The sequence below is a fragment of the Crassostrea angulata genome, chromosome 2 (assembly GCF_025612915.1).
Source record: "Crassostrea angulata isolate pt1a10 chromosome 2, ASM2561291v2, whole genome shotgun sequence".
In the NCBI taxonomy this organism is placed as follows: domain Eukaryota; kingdom Metazoa; phylum Mollusca; class Bivalvia; order Ostreida; family Ostreidae; genus Magallana; species Magallana angulata.
The window spans coordinates 48,706,486-48,726,661 of record NC_069112.1 but is presented as its reverse complement, the minus strand read 5'-3'; the positions used below and the strand labels follow the sequence as shown (position 1 = coordinate 48,726,661).

The following is a 20,176-nucleotide window of genomic DNA, read 5'->3' as shown; positions in this document are numbered from 1 at the left end:
AATTTACGTAATTAAACCATTAACGTTTAGATTATCTTGTGATGCAGTTAGGAAAAAACGCTTTAAACACTTTTTGAAAAATGGCTACGCTTAAATATAATATATATATACAATTATATATTATATGAATACTATAGACAATAAACACTGACTGATTAAGACCGGTAACGCGGTCGAAATATTTTGAAACAGTGTTTTAAATTGTTCTTATTATTCATTGAAAAAGAGACTTTGCATATATATATATATATATATATATATATATATATATATATATATATATATATATATATATATATATATATATATATATAATAAAAGAAAAAAAGCAACACTAACTGCACTAACTGATGTTTTGCAGTTAGTGTTGCTTTTTTGCTTTTTTGCTTTTTTTCTTTTATTATATTTTTACCGGACACTGAGAAAATACTTTTGTGATTTGGATATATATATATATATATATATATATATATATATATATATATATATATATATATATATATATATATGTATATATATATATATATATATATATATATATATATATATATATATATATATATATATATATATATATATTTATATATGTGTGTGTGTGTGTGTGTGTGTGTGTGTGATATTTATGGTATGATTGAAAATACATTACAGCATGTTTATTACAATCTCTGAGTCATTGAAAATTTCATATTAGGTGAAGATATGCATGCATAAAGAATTAATCAATGCACTGTACGATGGTTGCAATTTTTTCGCAGCAGAAGTGTTGAAGTCAATGTTTACGAAAATTATCAATTTACATTCTGTTTGTTTAGGGAATCATTTTTCATCCTTATCTGATTACTTAAAAAACACCCATAAAAATGCTAGTTTTTGTTTTAGATTAGTCATGTTGGTAACGTGTATATCGTAGTTTAGGATACCTTAGAATAATGCATTTGATATCGCACCAGCTGAATAAATTATTCGTAACTAGTTTTCATGCAACTCTATTGGTTCATTTGAAGTTGAAACGTCCTGCATCCTATACACCTAATTGCAAAAAACTTTCCAAACTCTGGCATATAAATCCGGATAAAAATAACGCTTTCGCTACATAGACTTCATTTGGTGATCCTCTCTCTCTTCTCGAAGCCTTAAAATACCATGTTTGGTACCGAAATTTTTGAGAAGAAGACATATGATGATTATGATGAGAGCCAGTAGTATAAACACTGACGTCACAATCAAGCCAGTAATCAGATTGGACCCCGGATAATTTTTGACACCTGAAATGAAATTTCATTGGTTAATGCAAAAAACCCAACAGTTTTAAACTCTTTCTTTGAAAATACAGCTGGCACCTGCGAATTTAAATTGTTGACATCTGAAACGAAATTTCATTGATTGATACAAAATTAAAACAAAAGTCATTAACTTCTATCTTTTTAAAACCAGTACAAAGATTAAACTCATAGTATGGCCAATGTTTTGAAAGTTTCATAATAACTGGCTTATACGTTTAATGTGATTCAAGACCTATAATTATATTAAATACTTCTTTACAGAAAAGTGGCTGCCGACAAAAAGTAGGAGAGTTCAAACTTTTCTAAGCATCTATTAATAGACTATAAAAAATATATACATAAATATTGTAAAAACATGACATGCATCAGAGCTAAGAACATCCCGAAAACCTTAAATTGTAGAATTTACTACGATCATAAATACAAACTATTTCCCAACAAAAAGTACTCACCGCTTTGCTCGTCATTAGATATCTGTTTTGACGATGTACGAAACTCAAAGTTACGGCATGTCGATAGCCCCTCTGGCAAATCGCCAAATATATTGATATATTCAACTGCCTCTCTGAGCATCAGAGCCATACCATTTATCAAATGTCGATCGATATGGCAATGCAAAAACCAAACTCCAGGGTTTGTTGCCCTGATCCTTATTATTGCATAGCCATGATATGGAACGACAATGGTGTCTTTTCGTACTGGATTTAGAAGGTTTATGTCGGGAATAGTTCGATAATCGTCCCAGGTTGCGTTTCTCCAAGATGCGTTATTACATTGGCTTTTGTCATTTGGAAGTGTTGGGCTACATTGTATGTCGTTGTTTGGAATAAGTGAACCATTTGTTAGGACTGCTGGAAAACCCATCTTAAGTACCTCAAACGTATGACCATGCATGTGTATTGGATGTGAAATGGTTGCACCGTTTCCAACGTTCGACAGGACCATAATGTTTTCTGAACCTGATTTTAAATCGAGTGCATGAGTGCATTCGCATGAAGTTTCGGCAGTACAGTTTGCACAGGAAGTGTCTAGTTCTGAAGGTTGCGAAAGAGCCGATACAGTTGGCAAAATAAACCTCCGACCATTTATGGAGCTATATCCCTCACTTTTAGAAAAGCCAAAGTTTAAAAAGAATGTAAAAGATTCCGGGGTACGACGCAGTACGTCAAAATTGAAACGCTTATCATTTTGTGACAGTAAAAAAGAAACTGGTATACACGTCACGTTCTCGTCATCTGGAAAATTCCCAAATGGACAATTAAGAATACTACTATTTATTTTCTTTTTTATTGACGTTAATGCAGCTGGAATTGATAACGAATTTGTTATCTTAATTAAACCCAATCCAACTAAATTTTCTTGTGTCTCAAATTTTCTTTCTTTAAAGATCTGAACAGTTATGTTGTACATTCCTACCAATATATTTTCCAAGTCAAGTTCAAAGTCGTATCGCTCTGCAGGATAAATGAGGATTTTGTCAACTTTTTGAGGAACGACTGGATATCCGTCCGTTTCTTTAACAATAAGAGGTATTCCGGGAATCGAGAACAGAAACGTATCTGCAGATCCAACCCCAATCATCCGAAATAAGTGGTTGTCCTTTTTATCTACTGTAAAGACTTCCAGTGGCGCTTCGTTGTTTTCGAACTCGCCTTTGCCATTTATAAGAATAGATTTGGAGGAACCAGTATTCTTTATATTTGCCGAACGTAACGTATTTGGATCATACATGTGGTTCCATTCCTGTAATTGGATAATATGCTGGTTTTCGCGTGGAACTTCTTCGTCCTGTTTTAATACCACGAACGCCCCATACAGACCCATATCTCGTTGGTTGCCTACGTGGGAATGATACCAATAAGAGCCAGAGAAACGAGGTTTGAACGTATAGTTGAAGAATTGGCCTGGTAAAATCGGACATTGGGTAACAAACCCCACTCCGTCCATTGCTGGCGACCCCAGCTGATCTATTCCATGCCAGTGGATGGTGACGGCTTCGTTTAGCAAATTATTCTGGACAATGATGGTTATGGTCTGATTCTGGTACAAAAAAATTGGAGGTCCAGGCATGGACTGATTGGCTGTCAACAACGGGAATGTGGAATTCCATCCGTCAGCGGTAATGACGTTTTCAACTTCAATTTCTACGTCGGGATCGGAATACGCATAAAGCTTGCGATCTTTGGCAAAGACCTGCCCTTTCTCTGGATCAATCATAGTGAAAGCATAATCTATTGTCAGTGATGTGGAGCAGTAGTCAACGTTTTCGTCACAAACGAATGCTTCTACAAATGTCCGTATGGCAAGAAGAATCAAGGTTGCTTGAACCTTTTGGATCAACTATGGTGTAAGAAAAATCAAAGTAATCATATTAACTAAAACTAATGTTTGAAAAAAAAATATTGAAGGCAAATAAATTTTGTATTTTCAGACCTACATATTTAAGCTCAGATTTTCTGAGAAAAAAAACTAACCAAAAACTGAAAAACTTATTTAACATTTACAATTGTATAATGGTTTTGAAACGTTCAGTTTACTTATTTACAGAGAAAGATATTTACGATCGTTTGTCCATATCAGTTTTTACATTTCGGGTTTCGTAAAGATTGGAGTTCAATTTTTAAAAAGGTAAACTTCCATTTTTGACGGCATGAAATTAAAGCTGGTCTGATTTTTGGCTTTTTCAAAATCAAATAATTTTTCATAATTTTCTCCTATTTACACCAGCAGGATCGGTCTCCTTTCAAAGTTAGAAATATTCGAAGTTAATGAAAATAATCTCTTTATGGAAACACAAAAAAAAAAACCCACCATACCAAAATGCATCATTGGCATGATTACAAAAGGGAACCTTTAGTTATCGACGCCCGAATGATAGGTATATTAAACCCGCGTATTATGAATCGATTTAAACAGAACAAACTTCAGAAATATTAGTGAACGAAATGTACCCAGGTTTATTTTTGATTTGCAAAACCATTTTTGACTTTGTTCATAGCGATATCAAAGTTGTAATACATTCATATCTGCCTCGACTCCATGGGCGAATTATAATATGAGGCGAAACAACATTTTGTTCATTCTTTTCTCATATGCATTTAAATATGGCTTAATTGACCGGGTAAATTACTACAATGTGTATTAATATACACATTTTTTAGCATAACCTTAGTTTAAAAGCGTGCACAAAGTTTGATATTAATCGGACCAAGTTTATAAAACAAAAGACTAAAAAAAACAACAAAGTAACGCCAATGGGCGCGGGAAAAAGCGGCTATTCAATGTATAATATTCGCAACACATGCGCATGGATTATTTATTTAATTAACTTTGATTATTCTTTTCTCTCAAATTTTTAATGAACACTTGGTTTATTATACTGTCAAAAATGTATTAAAAAGAACAACATACAAACTCTTATCACTTCAATACGAAAAGTATGGATTGAAATAATGTTGACTATAATTACATGTACATAATCATAATACAGTTATACATACCATTTTTAAAAATCTTTCCTCTAGAGACTATCTGACTCTTATAATTACATTAATATGCCTTATATATATGTGTTCGTGTAGTCTTATGTAAAGAAGAAACCACCACTATCGGATGTTTTCGTGATTATTTATGAGGTAATACTTCCTCCCGTGTCATTGTTTACTCGAACACTTCGTAAAAATTGCTTACTACTACAGAAAAACAATCTTAAAACGTACATAACTAAAATCTACACATACATCCAATTTAAAATGGTCATCAAATTGATTTTATTCAAGCCAGGTTGCTGATTACGTCACCTATTTGATTTTGTGATATTTTGTTGCTGAATATGCATGTATGAATACATGTATGACATCACCATAGCAAATGTCAATTTCTATAAATCGGATATATTCAATGGATGTATTGAAGAACATTTATTTATTTATTGAATTGTGCCCCAAAAATCAATATGATATAATAATGTTTGATAAAATGAAATATAAAATTAGATTGAATTGAATTGAACACATAATGTAAAGGAAATTTTAATGTTGAGGTTTATAAAAAAGGTATTGAGAAATATTTTTACGCTGTAGCACATTTATTACTTTAAGTTTTTCTGCACTGAATTAAAAAGTTTCAGCTTAAAATGATTATGTCTATATAAGGAATAATTATGTTGAATTACAAACTACGATTTCTCCTAGAAACTTTGTTTCCGATATGCGAATTGGTGATGCCAACATTTAATAAATCTTTGTACTACTTTTTAAGTTGAAATGCAACTAATTCATTTCAACGAGTTAATATTGTTTATTTAGATTTAGGTTAAAATATGAAAAATATTTAGGACGACTTGCGATGTACTTGTAAGTATGTTGATATTCAACTCATCGGTGTCAGGTGAAATGTTGCTGAATCATACAATAAAACAATTACTGCTGTATATTAGGTCAATAAGATGATTTAACTACCCGAGGAGTACTTCTCGGGTAGCTAAATCATCGTATTGATCGAGAAAACTTATTTTATTATATGATTCAGTGACGATTTGATACAATATTGAATTGAGTCTTGTCAAGGAAACAGTTTTAGTTTGAAGCAATAGTCGAACAAATTGAGAAACACAATATTTCATTGGACGATCGATGTTTAGTCTATTGTAAAGATCAAAATCAAATGTTATGTTGACTTCCTAAGTCACGTGCAGGTGAATATAACATTTTATTTTTTGTAGATTGTTGGATATGAGCCAATCAAAGAGCTAGGAATTAATCAACCGGGTCCGTAGGACATTTATCATTTTAACAATAGAACGTTCTATCTTCACTCTCCTAATAACTATATTCAATATTTTGAATTTTTTGCATGGAATCAAGGAGTCAAACTTAGTTGATATATAGTTGATATGGTTATCTTCAAGTACCAATGATGTTTTAAATATATAAAACAAAAGACAGTACTCATCCGATTTATTGGTATTAAAGGCCAACAATTTGAGTCAATTTTTTTAATATGGTAGTATAAATGACAAACAATAAAAACAAGCTATTTTTAGACTTTTTATTAGTTAAAAAGCACACCACAGAGAATAAAGCCACCTGTTTAAACACAGTCACAAAAATAATTCACGACGTATGAATATCAAACAATATTTCACCGACAAGTTCATCTATACGATTCCCACTAGCAACTAATCCAACTTTTATTAGCGACGTCTTAATTTCGGGATTTATCGGATATGAACTGGTTCGCGGCGACAAATGTTCGCGATCATGAATAAGATTACCTGGGAAATGATATAACAAAAACTTTTGATGACTGGTTCTCGGCGAAAAATATTGTAGTTTTTTTTTTGTTATGGAAAATCGCTACTCGCGCAATTTAATTAATTTTCTAAACAATGAAATGTTTTCTTTTGTTCTTCATTTTAGTATGAAGCTAGCACTGCATGTCGGTTCTTATACATATAGATTATTATTAGCTCACCTGAGCCAAAGGCTCAAGTGAGCTTTTCTGATCACAATTTGTCCGTTGTCTGTCGTCGTTGTCGTTGTCGTTGTCGTTGTCGGCGTTGGCGTTGGCGTTGTAAACTTTTCACATTTTCATCTTCTTCTCAAGAACCACTGGGCAGATTTCAACCAAATTTGGCACAAAGCACCACTAGGTGAAGGGGATTCAAGTTTGTTCAAATGAAGGGCCACGCCCTCTTTAAAGGGGAGATAATTGAGAATTATTGAAAATTTGTTGGTATTTTTCAAAAATCTTCTTCTCAAAAACTATTCGGCCTGAAAAGCTCAAACTTGTGTGGCGGCATCCTCAGGTAGTGTAGATTCAAGTTTGTTCAAATTATGGTCCCCAGGGGTAGGGAGGGGCCACAATGGGGGGATCAAGTTTTACATAGAAATATATAGACAAAATCCTTAAAAATCTTCTTCTAAAAAACTATCAGGCCAGAAAAGCTCAAATTAAAATGGGAGCCTCCTCAGATAGTGTAGATTCAAGTTTGTTCAAATCATGGTCCCCGGGGGTAGGGTGGGGCCTCAATGGGGGGATCAAGTTTTACATAGGAATATATAGAGAAAATCTTTAAAAATCTTCTTCTAAAACATTATTAGGCCAGAGAAGCTCAAATCAAAGTGGAAGCTTCCTCAGGTAGTGTAGCTTCAAGTTTGTTCAAATCATGGTCCCCAGGGGTAGGGTGGGGCCACAATGGGGGGATCAAGTTTTACATAGGAATATATAGAGAAAATCTTTAAAAATCTTCTTCTCAAAAATTATTAGGCCAGAAAAGCTCAAATAAAAGTGGAAGCTTCCTCAGGTAGTGTAGATTCAAGTTTGTTCAAATCATGGTCTCCGGGGCTAGGGTGGGGCCACAATTAGGGGATCAAGTTTTACATAGAAATATATAGACAAAATCCTTAAAAATCTTCTTCTAAAAAACTATCAGGCCAGAAAAGCTCAAATTAAAATGGAAGCATCCTCAGGTAGTGTAGATTCAAGTTTGTTCAAATTATGGTCCCCGGGGGTAGGGTGGGGTCACAAGAGGGGGGTCATGTTTTACATAGGAATATATCGAAAATTTTTTAAAAAATCTTCTTCTCAAAAACTATAAGGCCAGAAAAGCTTAAATTTGAGTGGAAGCATCCTCAGATAGTGTAGATTCAAGTTTGTTCAAATCATGGTCCCCAGGGGTAGGGTGGGGCCACAATTAGGGGATAAATTTTTATATAGGAATATATAGAGAAAATCTTTAAAAAAATTTCTTTTCAAAACTTTATGGCCAAGAAAGCTCAAATTGTAACCATCCTCAGATAATGTAGATTCAAGTTTGTTCAAATCATGGTCCCTGGGGGTAGGGCGGGGCCACAATGGGGGATAAATTTTTATATATAGAGAAAATCTTTAAAAATCTTCTTCTCAAAACTATAAGGCCAGGAAAGCCCAAATTTAAGTGGAAGCATCCCAAGATCGTAAAGATTCAAGTTTGTTTAAATAATAGTCATTGGGTATGGTGAGGCCACAATGGGGGATGAATTTTTACATAGGAATATAAAGAGAAAATCTTTAATATCTTCTTTTTAAACACTATTTGGCCAGAAAAGCCTAAACTTGTGTAGAGGCATCCTCGGATAGTGTAAATTCAAGTTTGCAAAATCACAGTCCCTAGTGATAGGGCTGGGCCGTGACGGCAGTTTGAATTTTTACATAGGAATATATAGAGAAAATCTTTAAAAATATTCTGGGAAAGTTTTCGGTCCAAAACTCAGTACTTAGTGTGAAAGCACAGGTTATGCAGATTTAAGTTTGATGAAACCATGATTCCCTAGAGAAAAGGGGGGCCACGAAATGGAGGGGGGGGGGGGGTAAATTGGAATAGAGAAAAATCTTCTTACAGGTACAACAACAAAAGGGGCTTGGTATTTACCCAAAAAAAGAGGTGGATAAAAATTGACAGATTTTCTATTTTTTTTAGCAAGATCTACTGTACTTAGTTGTCAAGATATTTTGATACTGTAATGCTAATTTGATCAGAATTAAGGCAATTGTTGCTCAGGTGAGCGATGTGGCCCCTGGGCCTCTTGTTATTATTGACGATTAAAACATTAGATAGATGGAACAGCCAATTTTTCATATAATATTATGTACATGTATGGGTTGCCATGGTAACTACAGTCTACTTGAAAGTCTATATACATGCAAGTTCTTTGAGTTCGCGCTTTCATATTGTAGAATTAGTTTCGGTAGATTAAAAAATAATCATCTTAAATAAACAACAAAAGTATAAAGAAGACACCAATGAACAATTAAAAAATTCTTAATTCTAACGGTCTGTATTGAAATTGACATTTCATAGGTTAAACAACGCATCGTTAAAGCTTAAAGGTCATATGAAACGATTTTTAACACTATGATTTTCTTTCATAAATACAAAGCTTTGTAGAAGCGAATGTTAAAATACGTGTAGTAAGATTTTTCTGCCTTTGCATTACTGAGAAATTACCGTGAAAACTCAGCACCTGTAAAAAATTGTTCTCCGCTAATCGTTCTTGATTTTGTGGATTTATGACGTCACACAGTGTATAACTAGTGTAATTTTACAGTAGTTTATCGATTTAATTTTAGCTATGTTTGCATATATGAACGTGTGTTTCTTTTCAGATGAGAACATCTGATTTCGTAGTACAGATTGTTTTAAGTTTTAATTGGTCGTTAATAAATAAAACTATCAGATTTTCAATATCATGATGAATATCCAGCACTGCAGTAAAAAAATTAAGAAAAGAAAATGCTCAATCATTAATAAATTGTCCTAAAAATTTTAAAACAGAAACACACTTTTCTTCTTCGATACATATAATTGAGCTTTACTTAAAGAGAATTAAAGCATTTTAATTCCTTTACATGTTATTTATTTCGTCATAAGGCAGGCAAATGAAATTGTTTGAACCAGAGGCATTGTGTATTGTTTTTATTTAAAAGCGACTGTAAAATACCGCTATGATATTCTTAAATCTTATTTGAGAATTAGATCTATAGATAAATTCTAATTAATCTGGCCTATAAATTTCAGACATACGGATATGTAGCAACATCAGATCGGTTGCTTAATTGAAATAAATGTGAATCAATGTGTAGAGAATTAACAGATTTTGAAGAGAGGGAGATAGAAGGTACATGTATCCGCGAATAAACACCACACATAATTATACACGTTGTAAAATCAAAACACCGCACATACTACATGTATTATAGTACACGTTTCAAAATCAACACATTTGAGGCTCTTCGACTAAAATTAAATTAAATTGAATGGTTTCATATTTGTCAACTTGAAAACGAAACCAAAAAATTTACAGTGAAGCGAGTGAGGCAGCATGTTGCCTAGTAAGCTGTTTAGAACAAAATCATAATGAGTTGCATGAACGAGCAAATGGGTAAAAACGATGGGTTTATCCTTGATTGTGACAATTTCGTTAAAACTAATTAAAAGAAAGCATACATAGATGCATATACATGTATTTGCATGTATTTGCATGTAGGTCCATAACGAAAATCACTCATTCTCGAGTCTCGGAACTGAATAAGCACATGTCAAATGAAAAAAACCCGCATACGATTTAATTTCTTGAGAGAAAATATACTGCCGTTGTTGATTACTGTATGATTATATAAGTTTAAATATTAAATAATACCTTTTTCCTTTTAATCTACTGCAAAACGATATGGATATTTGTTTTCACTACATAGCTTTATAAGGCAATTGGGTCTTACTGACGTCATAAGTACGAGAGGTACAGGAATGTAGCATCGTTTTTGAAAGTGGGGGGGGGGGCAGACTCAACCAAAAAATCTGGGCCAGGAAAAAAAAAAAAACACAAAAAAGGAAATTAGGACTTTCCCAAAATCTTCAAAATCCTAATCCGGGGGGGGGGGGGGGGTATTTTCATATCAATTTTTTACATGCTCCCAAAAAAGTGGGGGGGGGGGCAACTCCATGATAATTCAATTTTTTATGTGTAAATTTAAAAAACTTACTTGCTGCGAGAAAAAGGGGGGGGGGGAAGGGCAGGCCCCCCTGTCCTCCCCTGATGCTACGTGCCTAAGGTAAGCCGCGTAGGTCGATGCTCCTATTCCCGATTGAGAAATTTTGATCGACCGTGGCGCTGATATTTTGCATAAAATATCCAAAAAACATTGTCAGTCATATTAAATAGGCACTTATGAACTCATTCCCGTATATAAGTCAATATGGTCAGAATATCGTTTCATATGACCTTTAAGTTTTTGAAAAGTAGAAGACAGCGTGTATTTTTTTACACCGACAACTAAGTCGTGCTTTGGATTGCTTGTTCAGAGTTTTCTGTCCTTTAATGCATGCATGAATTGCAATCAATGTCCGAAAAAAATAGAGGGAAGCATAATTTAGTGGATACATGTACAAATATATCTAGTGAACTTAAAATGTTATAACTTTTTTTCCATACATCGCACACATGTAAACTTAACAAATACTTGTAAAAGCCTTTATTGTAACAACAAGTATAAAATGTGAAAAAAAAATCCACACATTCTTATGAAAACCTTATTTCGGTGTAAAATGAATAAGAATCGTCCAACAAGTGAATAATACAGATAACATTTTGATATATCAAAGAAAAAAACGAAATTGCTATCACTGATGTTTTAAGAATCGTTTTAACAAAACGAAAGTGTACTGTCGGTACTTAACTTCCACTTGAAGATATAAAAGAATAGGGCGGTGCCAAATTGTAAAAACAAACGACTTTTTTCATTTGATAATTTAAGTTTTGTTTTCTTTCAAATGTACAAATCCATTAAAATCATTTCACCTTACTAGTGTATTCAATACTTTTACATTTCCACAGCAATTTAGTTTTACAAGCCTTCCGGTGATATTGACAAATACGACACAAATAACGACAACTTTTGATTTTTCACCAAAAAACAAAAAAAACAAAAAAAAAATAACAACAAAAAAACCAAAACAAAACATAACGTTACCCCAAAACAAAATCCAAGGAAACCGAATCAAAGTAAAAAAAAATCCTTAATATAGCCCATAAATTCTTTTAACATTAATTTTCTTCATGCATTGTCATTTCATCTGAAAATTATTTGATTTTAACCGAATTGATATTTGCCCGATATACAAAATTAATACGTTGTTCCTTTAAGCAAAGAAAAAATATATATATAAAATTTCCTTTATTCATAAGAGTCCCTCATTTTTGCCAATGACATTTTTCCAAAAATACAAAGACCGCTGCATTTTCTTTAAAATGAAACTACACTCTGAATTCTTGATGTGATTTTCTTTGTTGATGACGTCATGATTGGGTGGTAGAGCCTACCTACTTGAGCACCTGAAGTTTGGTGACCCCAGCTGAGCGAGTGCTTTGTCTAGCCATTTACACGGTGTGTTAAGACGAATTTCCAACCAACATGGTGTATCGGTCACCGTTTGTCTCCTACAAAGCAATGTAAATACTAAATTTTGAGTATTTAGAGACAACATGAAGCCCACCTCGACCCCCCGATCTCCAAAAAGAAATTAAACAACAACGTCGGACTCAGTATTAACCGTTTTACTATTTTAAGGTTTTGGTAGTCAAACAGAATTGGATTGCCTGTTGTCATAGCGATTGTTTGATAAACTTCCGGCTACCTGACTTGTAGTCGATTTACGTCATAGTTAACGTCATAATTAACGTATTTAACACATTAATTTGTTAATAATGTGCGAGACATATTAAGATAAGAATATCATCGCTGAGGACTATGCAGTTTGTGTTCTTATTGGCCTCTTTGTGATAATCAACACCTTTCCCGTAATAACTGATAATTAATTGCAATTTTAATCCTCAAACTCACGCATGATTTGCAAGATGGGAATCAAACAAATAAACGATATAAAATCGATGTATGTTGTATTTCTTCGATCGTTAAACTTAAGTGACGTATCTCTTTTTATTTACGCAAAAGTTTTAACACATACGTGTACAGCGTTTGTACGATAAACATATTGCTCCAAAAAAAATAAATAAAATAATAAATGAAATGGAGCATCATTCTAAAGATGGATTTAATCTCAATGCAAGTTCTACATTGTGGCTTGAGCATTCAAAAAACTGAAACTTGAAATTTTCTTGATTTTGACTTAAAAATATGAGTGTGAATTTGTGACGAAATCAAGGAAAGCTCAAGCTTCAAGTTTTAAGATTGCTAACGTAAAGACCGTTTATCAGAAAAATAAAGCGCTCATGAATTTTCGCATTTTTAAAACAAGACAGTCGTTGGCTTTATAAGCTATATTGGCTATAATCTGATAAAAATAAATCCAAATATATCTGGTTAAAGTTTTAAATATTTTCCTACGTATTCATACGGAGCTTTTCTTATCAAGAGGATTAAAATAGTTTAAAAATTGACAAAACTATTCAGCCCTCTTAATGCGACAGATCTCTCTCTCTCTCTCTCTCTCTCTCTCTCTCTCTCTCTCTCTCTCTCTCTCTCTCTCTCTCTCTCTCTCTCTCTCTCTCTCTCTCTCTCTTACCTGTACTCAGCTCCCCAGCCTTTGACAAAACTCATGCGAATGGTACACATCTTTGTAAGCTTGTACACATACTCGAAGCCTTGCTCGAAGGACTGGGCCAGCAAGGAAGCGAACTCCTGATTGTCGAAGATCCTGAGTTTACATCCTATAAATTTAAGTACTGTATTGATCTGATGTTGACACGTGTAGAATGTAGGTACAGTTACATGCATATTTTGTTTTTAAAATTTTAAGTCGAGGTCCTGAGTTTAATTCGTACAAACTAAAGTATTGTAATGAGAAAATGGCACATGTTGAATATCTTATATAGGCACAGTTGTGTATAAAAACAAATACTGCTTTAGCCGCTCTTGGTAAAAAAGAATAGTGATGTTAAAATGTAAGTTTAATTGATTAAAATTTATATAATAGTTTAGAGGTAAGCATTTAAAAGAAATGGACATGATTTTACGGTCCCTTCGCCTTTGACTCCATTGAGTCAAGACACCATTGAATTAGTAATTATCATATGATAATAATAATAAAGACTCTCGTTAAGTCAGTTTTGACGTATTGCCCTAATTCAATTCGGATTTTTAGAAAACATAATCCCTATATATATGTAACAGTAATTATGATATTAAAGTTGACATGTTTCCTTAAGTTCAGACTTGAAATATGTCCTTTGTTCCATAAACATCACTATCCTGAATACTGTTCCGCTTACGTGCAGGAGAAATGGGAATACAGGGGACAATCTTAAAGAAGAAATTTATGCTTTTAAAATCATTGACTTTGATTGTACTGACCTGGTGGGATTTTGCAGACCATGTTGGGATGCCATTTATACTGGTGATTGGTCAGAGGGCTTTGCACGAATATAGCCCTATCACTAAGGCATTCGACGTACACTTCCTGTCCATTGTAGGTCAGCTGCACACCTTTACCTGTTCAAAAGGTACGATCAAAATTCACACAGAAACAAGAGACATTGGAGAGAGAGAGAGAGAGAGAGAAGAGAGAGAGAGAGAGATTTATTTTCAATAACTCTAATCATCACGCTGATATGTATAAATATTTTTTGCAGGCCATGCTATTTGGGGTTTTTACATGACACAATGCCACTTTTGACAATTTACCTTTATCAATTGCATTAAAGTTGAGTTAATAGAAACTTAATTACCAACAATGAGTAGAAAAACAGCAAGAGAAAAATTTAATTATTACATCTTCTTTTCATTTTAACATGCATGTATGATTTTTCTTATAGAAATAAAACACCTAAAATTAAAACTGCTTTCTTCTATATCTCAAGATGTTGTTTTTTCTCAGGAGGTAAAATAGTCCAAAAATGACCATAACCGTTTTAGTCTTGATCAGCAAGACGCTTCAAATAATAGCATCTAGCGAGGCTGTTTGTTCGCTAAAAATAAGTCTCTGGATGATCGAGAGTACAACCATCTATGTTTGCAATTAAATTTACCAATATGGCGTCTTGTAACATCTGCCGATTGCGTTCTGTGAACATTGGTCAAGTTGCCAAGACAAAATCTCTTTGTGTCGAAAGCGTCTGTGAATCCATCAATGCAGAAGATTGGGTCTGCTGTGTTAAAACTTTCCCCGACTCGCTGGTGATGTTCGAAATAGGTCACTCCACACCAATACGAGGCACGCACTGTAAAAGGCCAACAAAATGTTTGATTATACTTTAATGCTAAATACTGAAATCTGATTGGTTTAGGTGTAGTTTATAATCCCTTCTAATACCCTCAGCGTTAGCAACACATTTGGCCACGTGTAGCACAACGAATTTTGACATGCGCGTAAATTATGCCCGGACGGTTCGCCGTCTTCGTTCTTAAAGAAGTCAGTTTTACATTCGAAATAAGGCGAAAAAATAAAAATAAAAGCAGTAATGTTTTCTTTAAAATAAAACATTCAGTATAATAAAGTAAATAGTGCCTGTTTGGGAGGGTAGCAGTTGAAATTATTATACTTTCAGGTTAAATACTAAACTCTGATTGGTTTAGACGCAGTTGATAATCCGTTCTATTACCCTCAGCCTTAGCAACACACTTAGCAAAGGGTAACATAAAGAATTGTTACATGTGCGTAAATCATGCGCGTACGGTTTGCAGTAGAATTCAAGTCATTCCTATAAAAAATCATTTAAGTTTTCTTTAAAATTGACATTCAGTTTAATAAAATAAATAGTGCCTGTTTTGGAGGGTAACAGTTGAAATCGACACCCCTCGAAAACCATTGTCAACCTCCGCTTCGCGTCGGTTGACAATGGTTTTCTCGGGGTGTCAATTTCAACTGTTACCCTCCAAAACAGGCACTATTTATATACTGACACCCCGAGAAAACCATTGTCAACCTCTGCTTCGCGTCGGTTGACAATAGTGTTCGATATTAATATTAATGATATTAATATAACATCAGTTGGTTGTTTGTTCATGTGCATGCAGCTTAATCGCATTGTAAGCTCTAAAATAAAAGTAGTAAATAAAAGTAATATTTAAAAAGGTACATTTAGTATTAGTTAAGATAGTGAACAATCCCAAACGTTCTTGCCCCTTTTAACTAGCTGGAAAATAAGCCAAAAAATATGTATTATGTAGTCTTCCGTGACCGTTCCACTATTTTGAAACTTGATAAAGATAAGGTAAAAGTCTTATCAGTAGATAAGTTGAGCTAAATTTCATAAAATTTAATGATTCTCAGCTATACCCTAAATTATATCCAATCTGAAATGAATTAATTTTAGCTTGGTCACTTTCACTTTGGTGTAATTGATGTTTTTCATAATTTAATTTGAAATGGCAGTGTTTACCATCAGGGATAAACACAAAATCACAGAGATTCTAGCTCTCGTGATTAAGAAAGTATCCAAAAGTATCCAAAATTATAATCCGTTACGATAATCAAAGCAAAATACATTTTTCCTAAATTTAGCGAATAGCTTGCTGTCGAATTTAAGGGTTTTCTTTTTTTTTCTCGGATCCCAAAATTTGACAATAATGTTAAGACTAACATTTTTAAAAGGGTCGCATTTGATACAAGTTTGACCTGAAAAAAGGTCGCATTTGATACTTGAGCTAAATACTTTACTTTGTTCGTATTTTATGCTAAGCGCTGGTTCGCGAATTATAATTTTTTTCTCTTAAAATTTGTAAAATTAATACAAAATACTCACAAGCTTGTTCCTTAGACAGATGAAAGTCTTGGTCTGTCGACATCATTCCATTCTGGTCGGCAAAACTCATTATGATATTGTAATGATGATCATAAAATTCTTTGGACTTAATCTAAAGACTGGTATACAACGCACCGATCCAGTAGATGTTGTTTGAACAATGTTTATGATAACTTAGTATGAATAACTCTACATATTATCTTTGAAATGCCACAAAGATTCTTCAGTTTCATTGGTTTTCTTTTCTAGGAATGACGTGTAACTCCCATGTTAATTATCGGGGGCATATAGAATCATTGAAAAACCAATGAGTAATAAACAAATTATCAGTTTCGAAGACCATTTAAGGAATAAATAATTGACTATAGATGATATCCCGCTCAAGCGCGGTAATTTACACTTTACACAAATATGATTATACGCTTCAAACCATATTTTCATATTTTTATTTTTCTGCTTTCTATTTTTTGGGTCTGTTTTTGTATATTCTGTGTCTAAAATTTTTCTTAATGGCTTTCTTAACATATTCTCTAAAATTGAAATAAAAAAAAAACTTTTATACATGAATTCCAGATAATAAAAGACTGCTTTGAAAAAAAATAATTGGGGAGTCACCACCCCAATGTATGCATATCAATTTGCATTTTCTAAACCAAAGTTGTCATATCTAAATAGCTCCCCGATAGTTAACTCGCCCTACACCAGTTGTACACTTTCCGCTATGATGTAAATTAGTCTAACCGGTTCCTGTGCATCCCATTGTGGAAAAAAAATTCTTTCGATCAAAACTAAATTCGCATCAAATTGTTCAATTTTATTTATTAACTTTTTTGTATTAACCAAAGATGTTCCATCCAAGATATGAATATCTGCACGCGATACATGATGGACCCGTCCTACACTTTTCCCATCACTGGCGTCGGAAGCAAATTGAAAGGGGGGGGGGGGTGGGGGTGGGGTGGGGGGCTAGACTAATCCTCAGAAATATTGAGAAAAAAACCTAATTCCCAAAATCATCAAAAAATCCTAATCCGTTTGTGTGTGTGTGTGTGGGGGGGGGGGGTATACCTATAACACCAATAAAAAAATCTTACCTACCAAGATATTTCCTTTCCAAAATCATGAAATTCCTAATTCGTGGGAGGGGGGGGGGGGGGGGGGTAGAGAGGAGGGAGAGGGACTAGTGTACCTATCACTTCAACTTCTCAATCTTTCAAGGTAAGGAACCATTATATTTCCTGCGAAAAAAAAAGTGGGGGAGGGGGAGCTGAACCCTCTATTCTGCTATGTGCATAATGGTTACGTCTAACTTTGCAAAAAAGTGGGGGGGGGGGGGGCCCTAGCCCACCGGTTCCGACGCCTATGCGCATGACGTTAATTAGTCAATCCGCGTTTTTGGTTACCCGGTTCTGAAAAGTTCTATCCCATTCTCTCACCAGGGGTCCTGATTCGCAAGCGTTCTCTCCATCAAAAATAAAATCGCGCTTTCAAGAAACGAATTGCTTCATTTTATTTGTTCACGTTTGTGAAATTTTAACTTCTGTGTGTATTTTAAATAGGTTACTAGTAAATAAAATCGTTCTTTACGTCATCATTCAATGTTATTTCATTTTTATGATATTTAAATATTTTGATGCAAACAACCCCTGACTTGGATCCGCCAAAGGGTGCCCCCCACCTTACTCTCATTTTGCTATTTCGGGCTTGTTGATCGAAAGCGAAAGATCATTTTTGATTAATTTCACAATAATTGCTCATCAGTTAAAATTTGATTATAGCTTACGGACATCATCTCACAGGTGTTGAAATACCAAAGGTGTAGGCAGTTACTCTGGTGCAGGCATTTTGTAGTTAATTTGCAGAATATCTTAATTTATATGTATAGATGGTTTGCTGTGTAGGTCAAGACTGTTGTATTATTCATATTAATGAAAAACCAAATGAATGGCTTTAAAATTTTACCCTTAACCATCCTTTTAAAAGCAGTAGGAGGTTTTTCAGGCCATTGCTTTTCAGACACATAAAATTATGTTTTAATATTTAAGATTTAAAGGCATGGAACATACAGACTAGACAAATAAAAGATGTGTTAATCATACATTGCTGTTGTTTTCTTCAGTTTGGTTTGATCCCTATTTCAAATAAGAGTTGTTATTGTTGTTCTAACGAGAAGCAAAATTCGGTTGAAGGTTATCATACTGTCTTTTTCAATGAACCACACATCATTTGTCAAAATATTTACATTTCTTCTAATGATCAGAAACACTCATGGAATCTATGAACAACAATCTTTTTGTTAATCATTTGCTTTTTAAGATCCATCAAGGACATAAGTAAAAACCATCAACACTGAAAAACAAGCAGATTCAGAATTTTTTCTAGAAAGAGGAGGAAGGCATACGAGGGAGTTTTCTATAATTAACATTATTTCGCAATGACCAGGGGTTCGAACTTCATGATCCCTTTTTTAGACCCGTGAGTAATTTAATTATAAGCATTTTAAAGGGACTATTTCTTCGCTTCGTTTTCTTTGGTGATGCTGTAGTATTTTAGAGAATGTCCAACTCCGAATAATGTGATAGAGAGCATTTCCTTTTGGGGTTTTTTGTGATGCTTTAGTATTTAAGAAAGTGCTCGACTTCAAATTCAGTGATGGAAGGCTATGTTGAAAGACTGACGAGACATCGATTCAACATTTTTCCTGCTTTCATTTTAAGCATTACATGCTTAAAAGTGCCTCGAACTAAACAACTTTGACTTTCTCTTCAATATCAGGATAAATACTGTATGCATGGTTCTTTTCGCCCCGTGTAATTTTTACCCGTTTAACACTTGAAAACAGTTTTGCCCCATCTTAAATTCACCCAAAGTTGTTTTAAAAGGATAATCTTAGACACTGGAATTCTCCCAGTTTTAATTTCGCCCGCTGACAACGAGGGTGAAAGGGGTGAAAATAAAACGGGGGCGAATATTTCCCTTTTCCTGTATACGGTACTTGAATTTGCATATTTGATATCCGAAGACTTACAAATACATTCCCTGTTGTGTTTTATAATCCAACACGTCTGAGGACATTTTATTCGTTTGCATTCTGTCATTTTGTTTACTTAAACTGTATATTATTTTACTTGTTGTATACTACATGCATGGCTAATGCATATACTTCTACCGGGTACTTATATATGTAGTTACAAAAGCAACTTCCAGCATGGTCTGACATTTTTTTTTTCGAATTTTGTTTATGACAGTTGCTATGTTATAATCTGTTAAACTCTTTATTACTCATACTGAAGAAAAAGCGTTTTATCTACGTTTCTTTTTAAAAATGACATTGGAATCATATCCAAACCCGAGGAGCTTTACAATAAGAAATATAAAGCGAGAATGCAATTCAAATGCAACCATTATTTAATGTCTTAATAAAAACACAACGTATTGTTGTAATTATGATTGTTTATTGTGATTCAAATGAACATATTTTTTTGGATTCGCACGTTTATTTGCGTAAATTCAGAGTGATTAAAGTTGCAAAGAAGATATGAACCAGGTATATATTAAAATGACAAGCTTTGATTCTCCACACACACACACACACACACACACACACGTTTCTGATTTATATGATATTCTTAAGAACAAGAACCTCTTTTA

The 20,176-nt window shown here is 33.7% G+C and overlaps 2 protein-coding genes across 2 annotated transcripts; both read right to left on the bottom strand.

Annotated features, from left to right (window-relative positions):
- Window positions 1-592: 592 nt before the first annotated feature.
- LOC128172378 (uncharacterized) lies at window positions 593-4,856 on the bottom strand. Its single transcript, XM_052838169.1, has 3 exons — window positions 4,784-4,856; window positions 1,736-3,623; window positions 593-1,265 (listed from the first exon to the last, which is right to left on the bottom strand). Exons 1-3 carry the CDS (start codon window positions 4,784-4,786, stop codon window positions 1,090-1,092), a joined length of 2,067 nt encoding a protein of 688 aa, XP_052694129.1. The 5' UTR covers window positions 4,787-4,856; the 3' UTR covers window positions 593-1,089.
- Window positions 4,857-10,851: 5,995 nt separating this feature from the next.
- LOC128173082 (mothers against decapentaplegic homolog 3-like) lies at window positions 10,852-16,678 on the bottom strand. The gene is made up of 5 exons (XM_052838807.1): window positions 16,526-16,678; window positions 14,810-15,001; window positions 14,136-14,273; window positions 13,348-13,492; window positions 10,852-12,262 (listed from the first exon to the last, which is right to left on the bottom strand). The coding sequence occupies exons 1-5, from the start codon at window positions 16,593-16,595 to the stop codon at window positions 12,142-12,144; spliced, it is 666 nt and encodes a 221-aa protein (XP_052694767.1). The 5' UTR covers window positions 16,596-16,678; the 3' UTR covers window positions 10,852-12,141.
- Window positions 16,679-20,176: the final 3,498 nt, after the last annotated feature.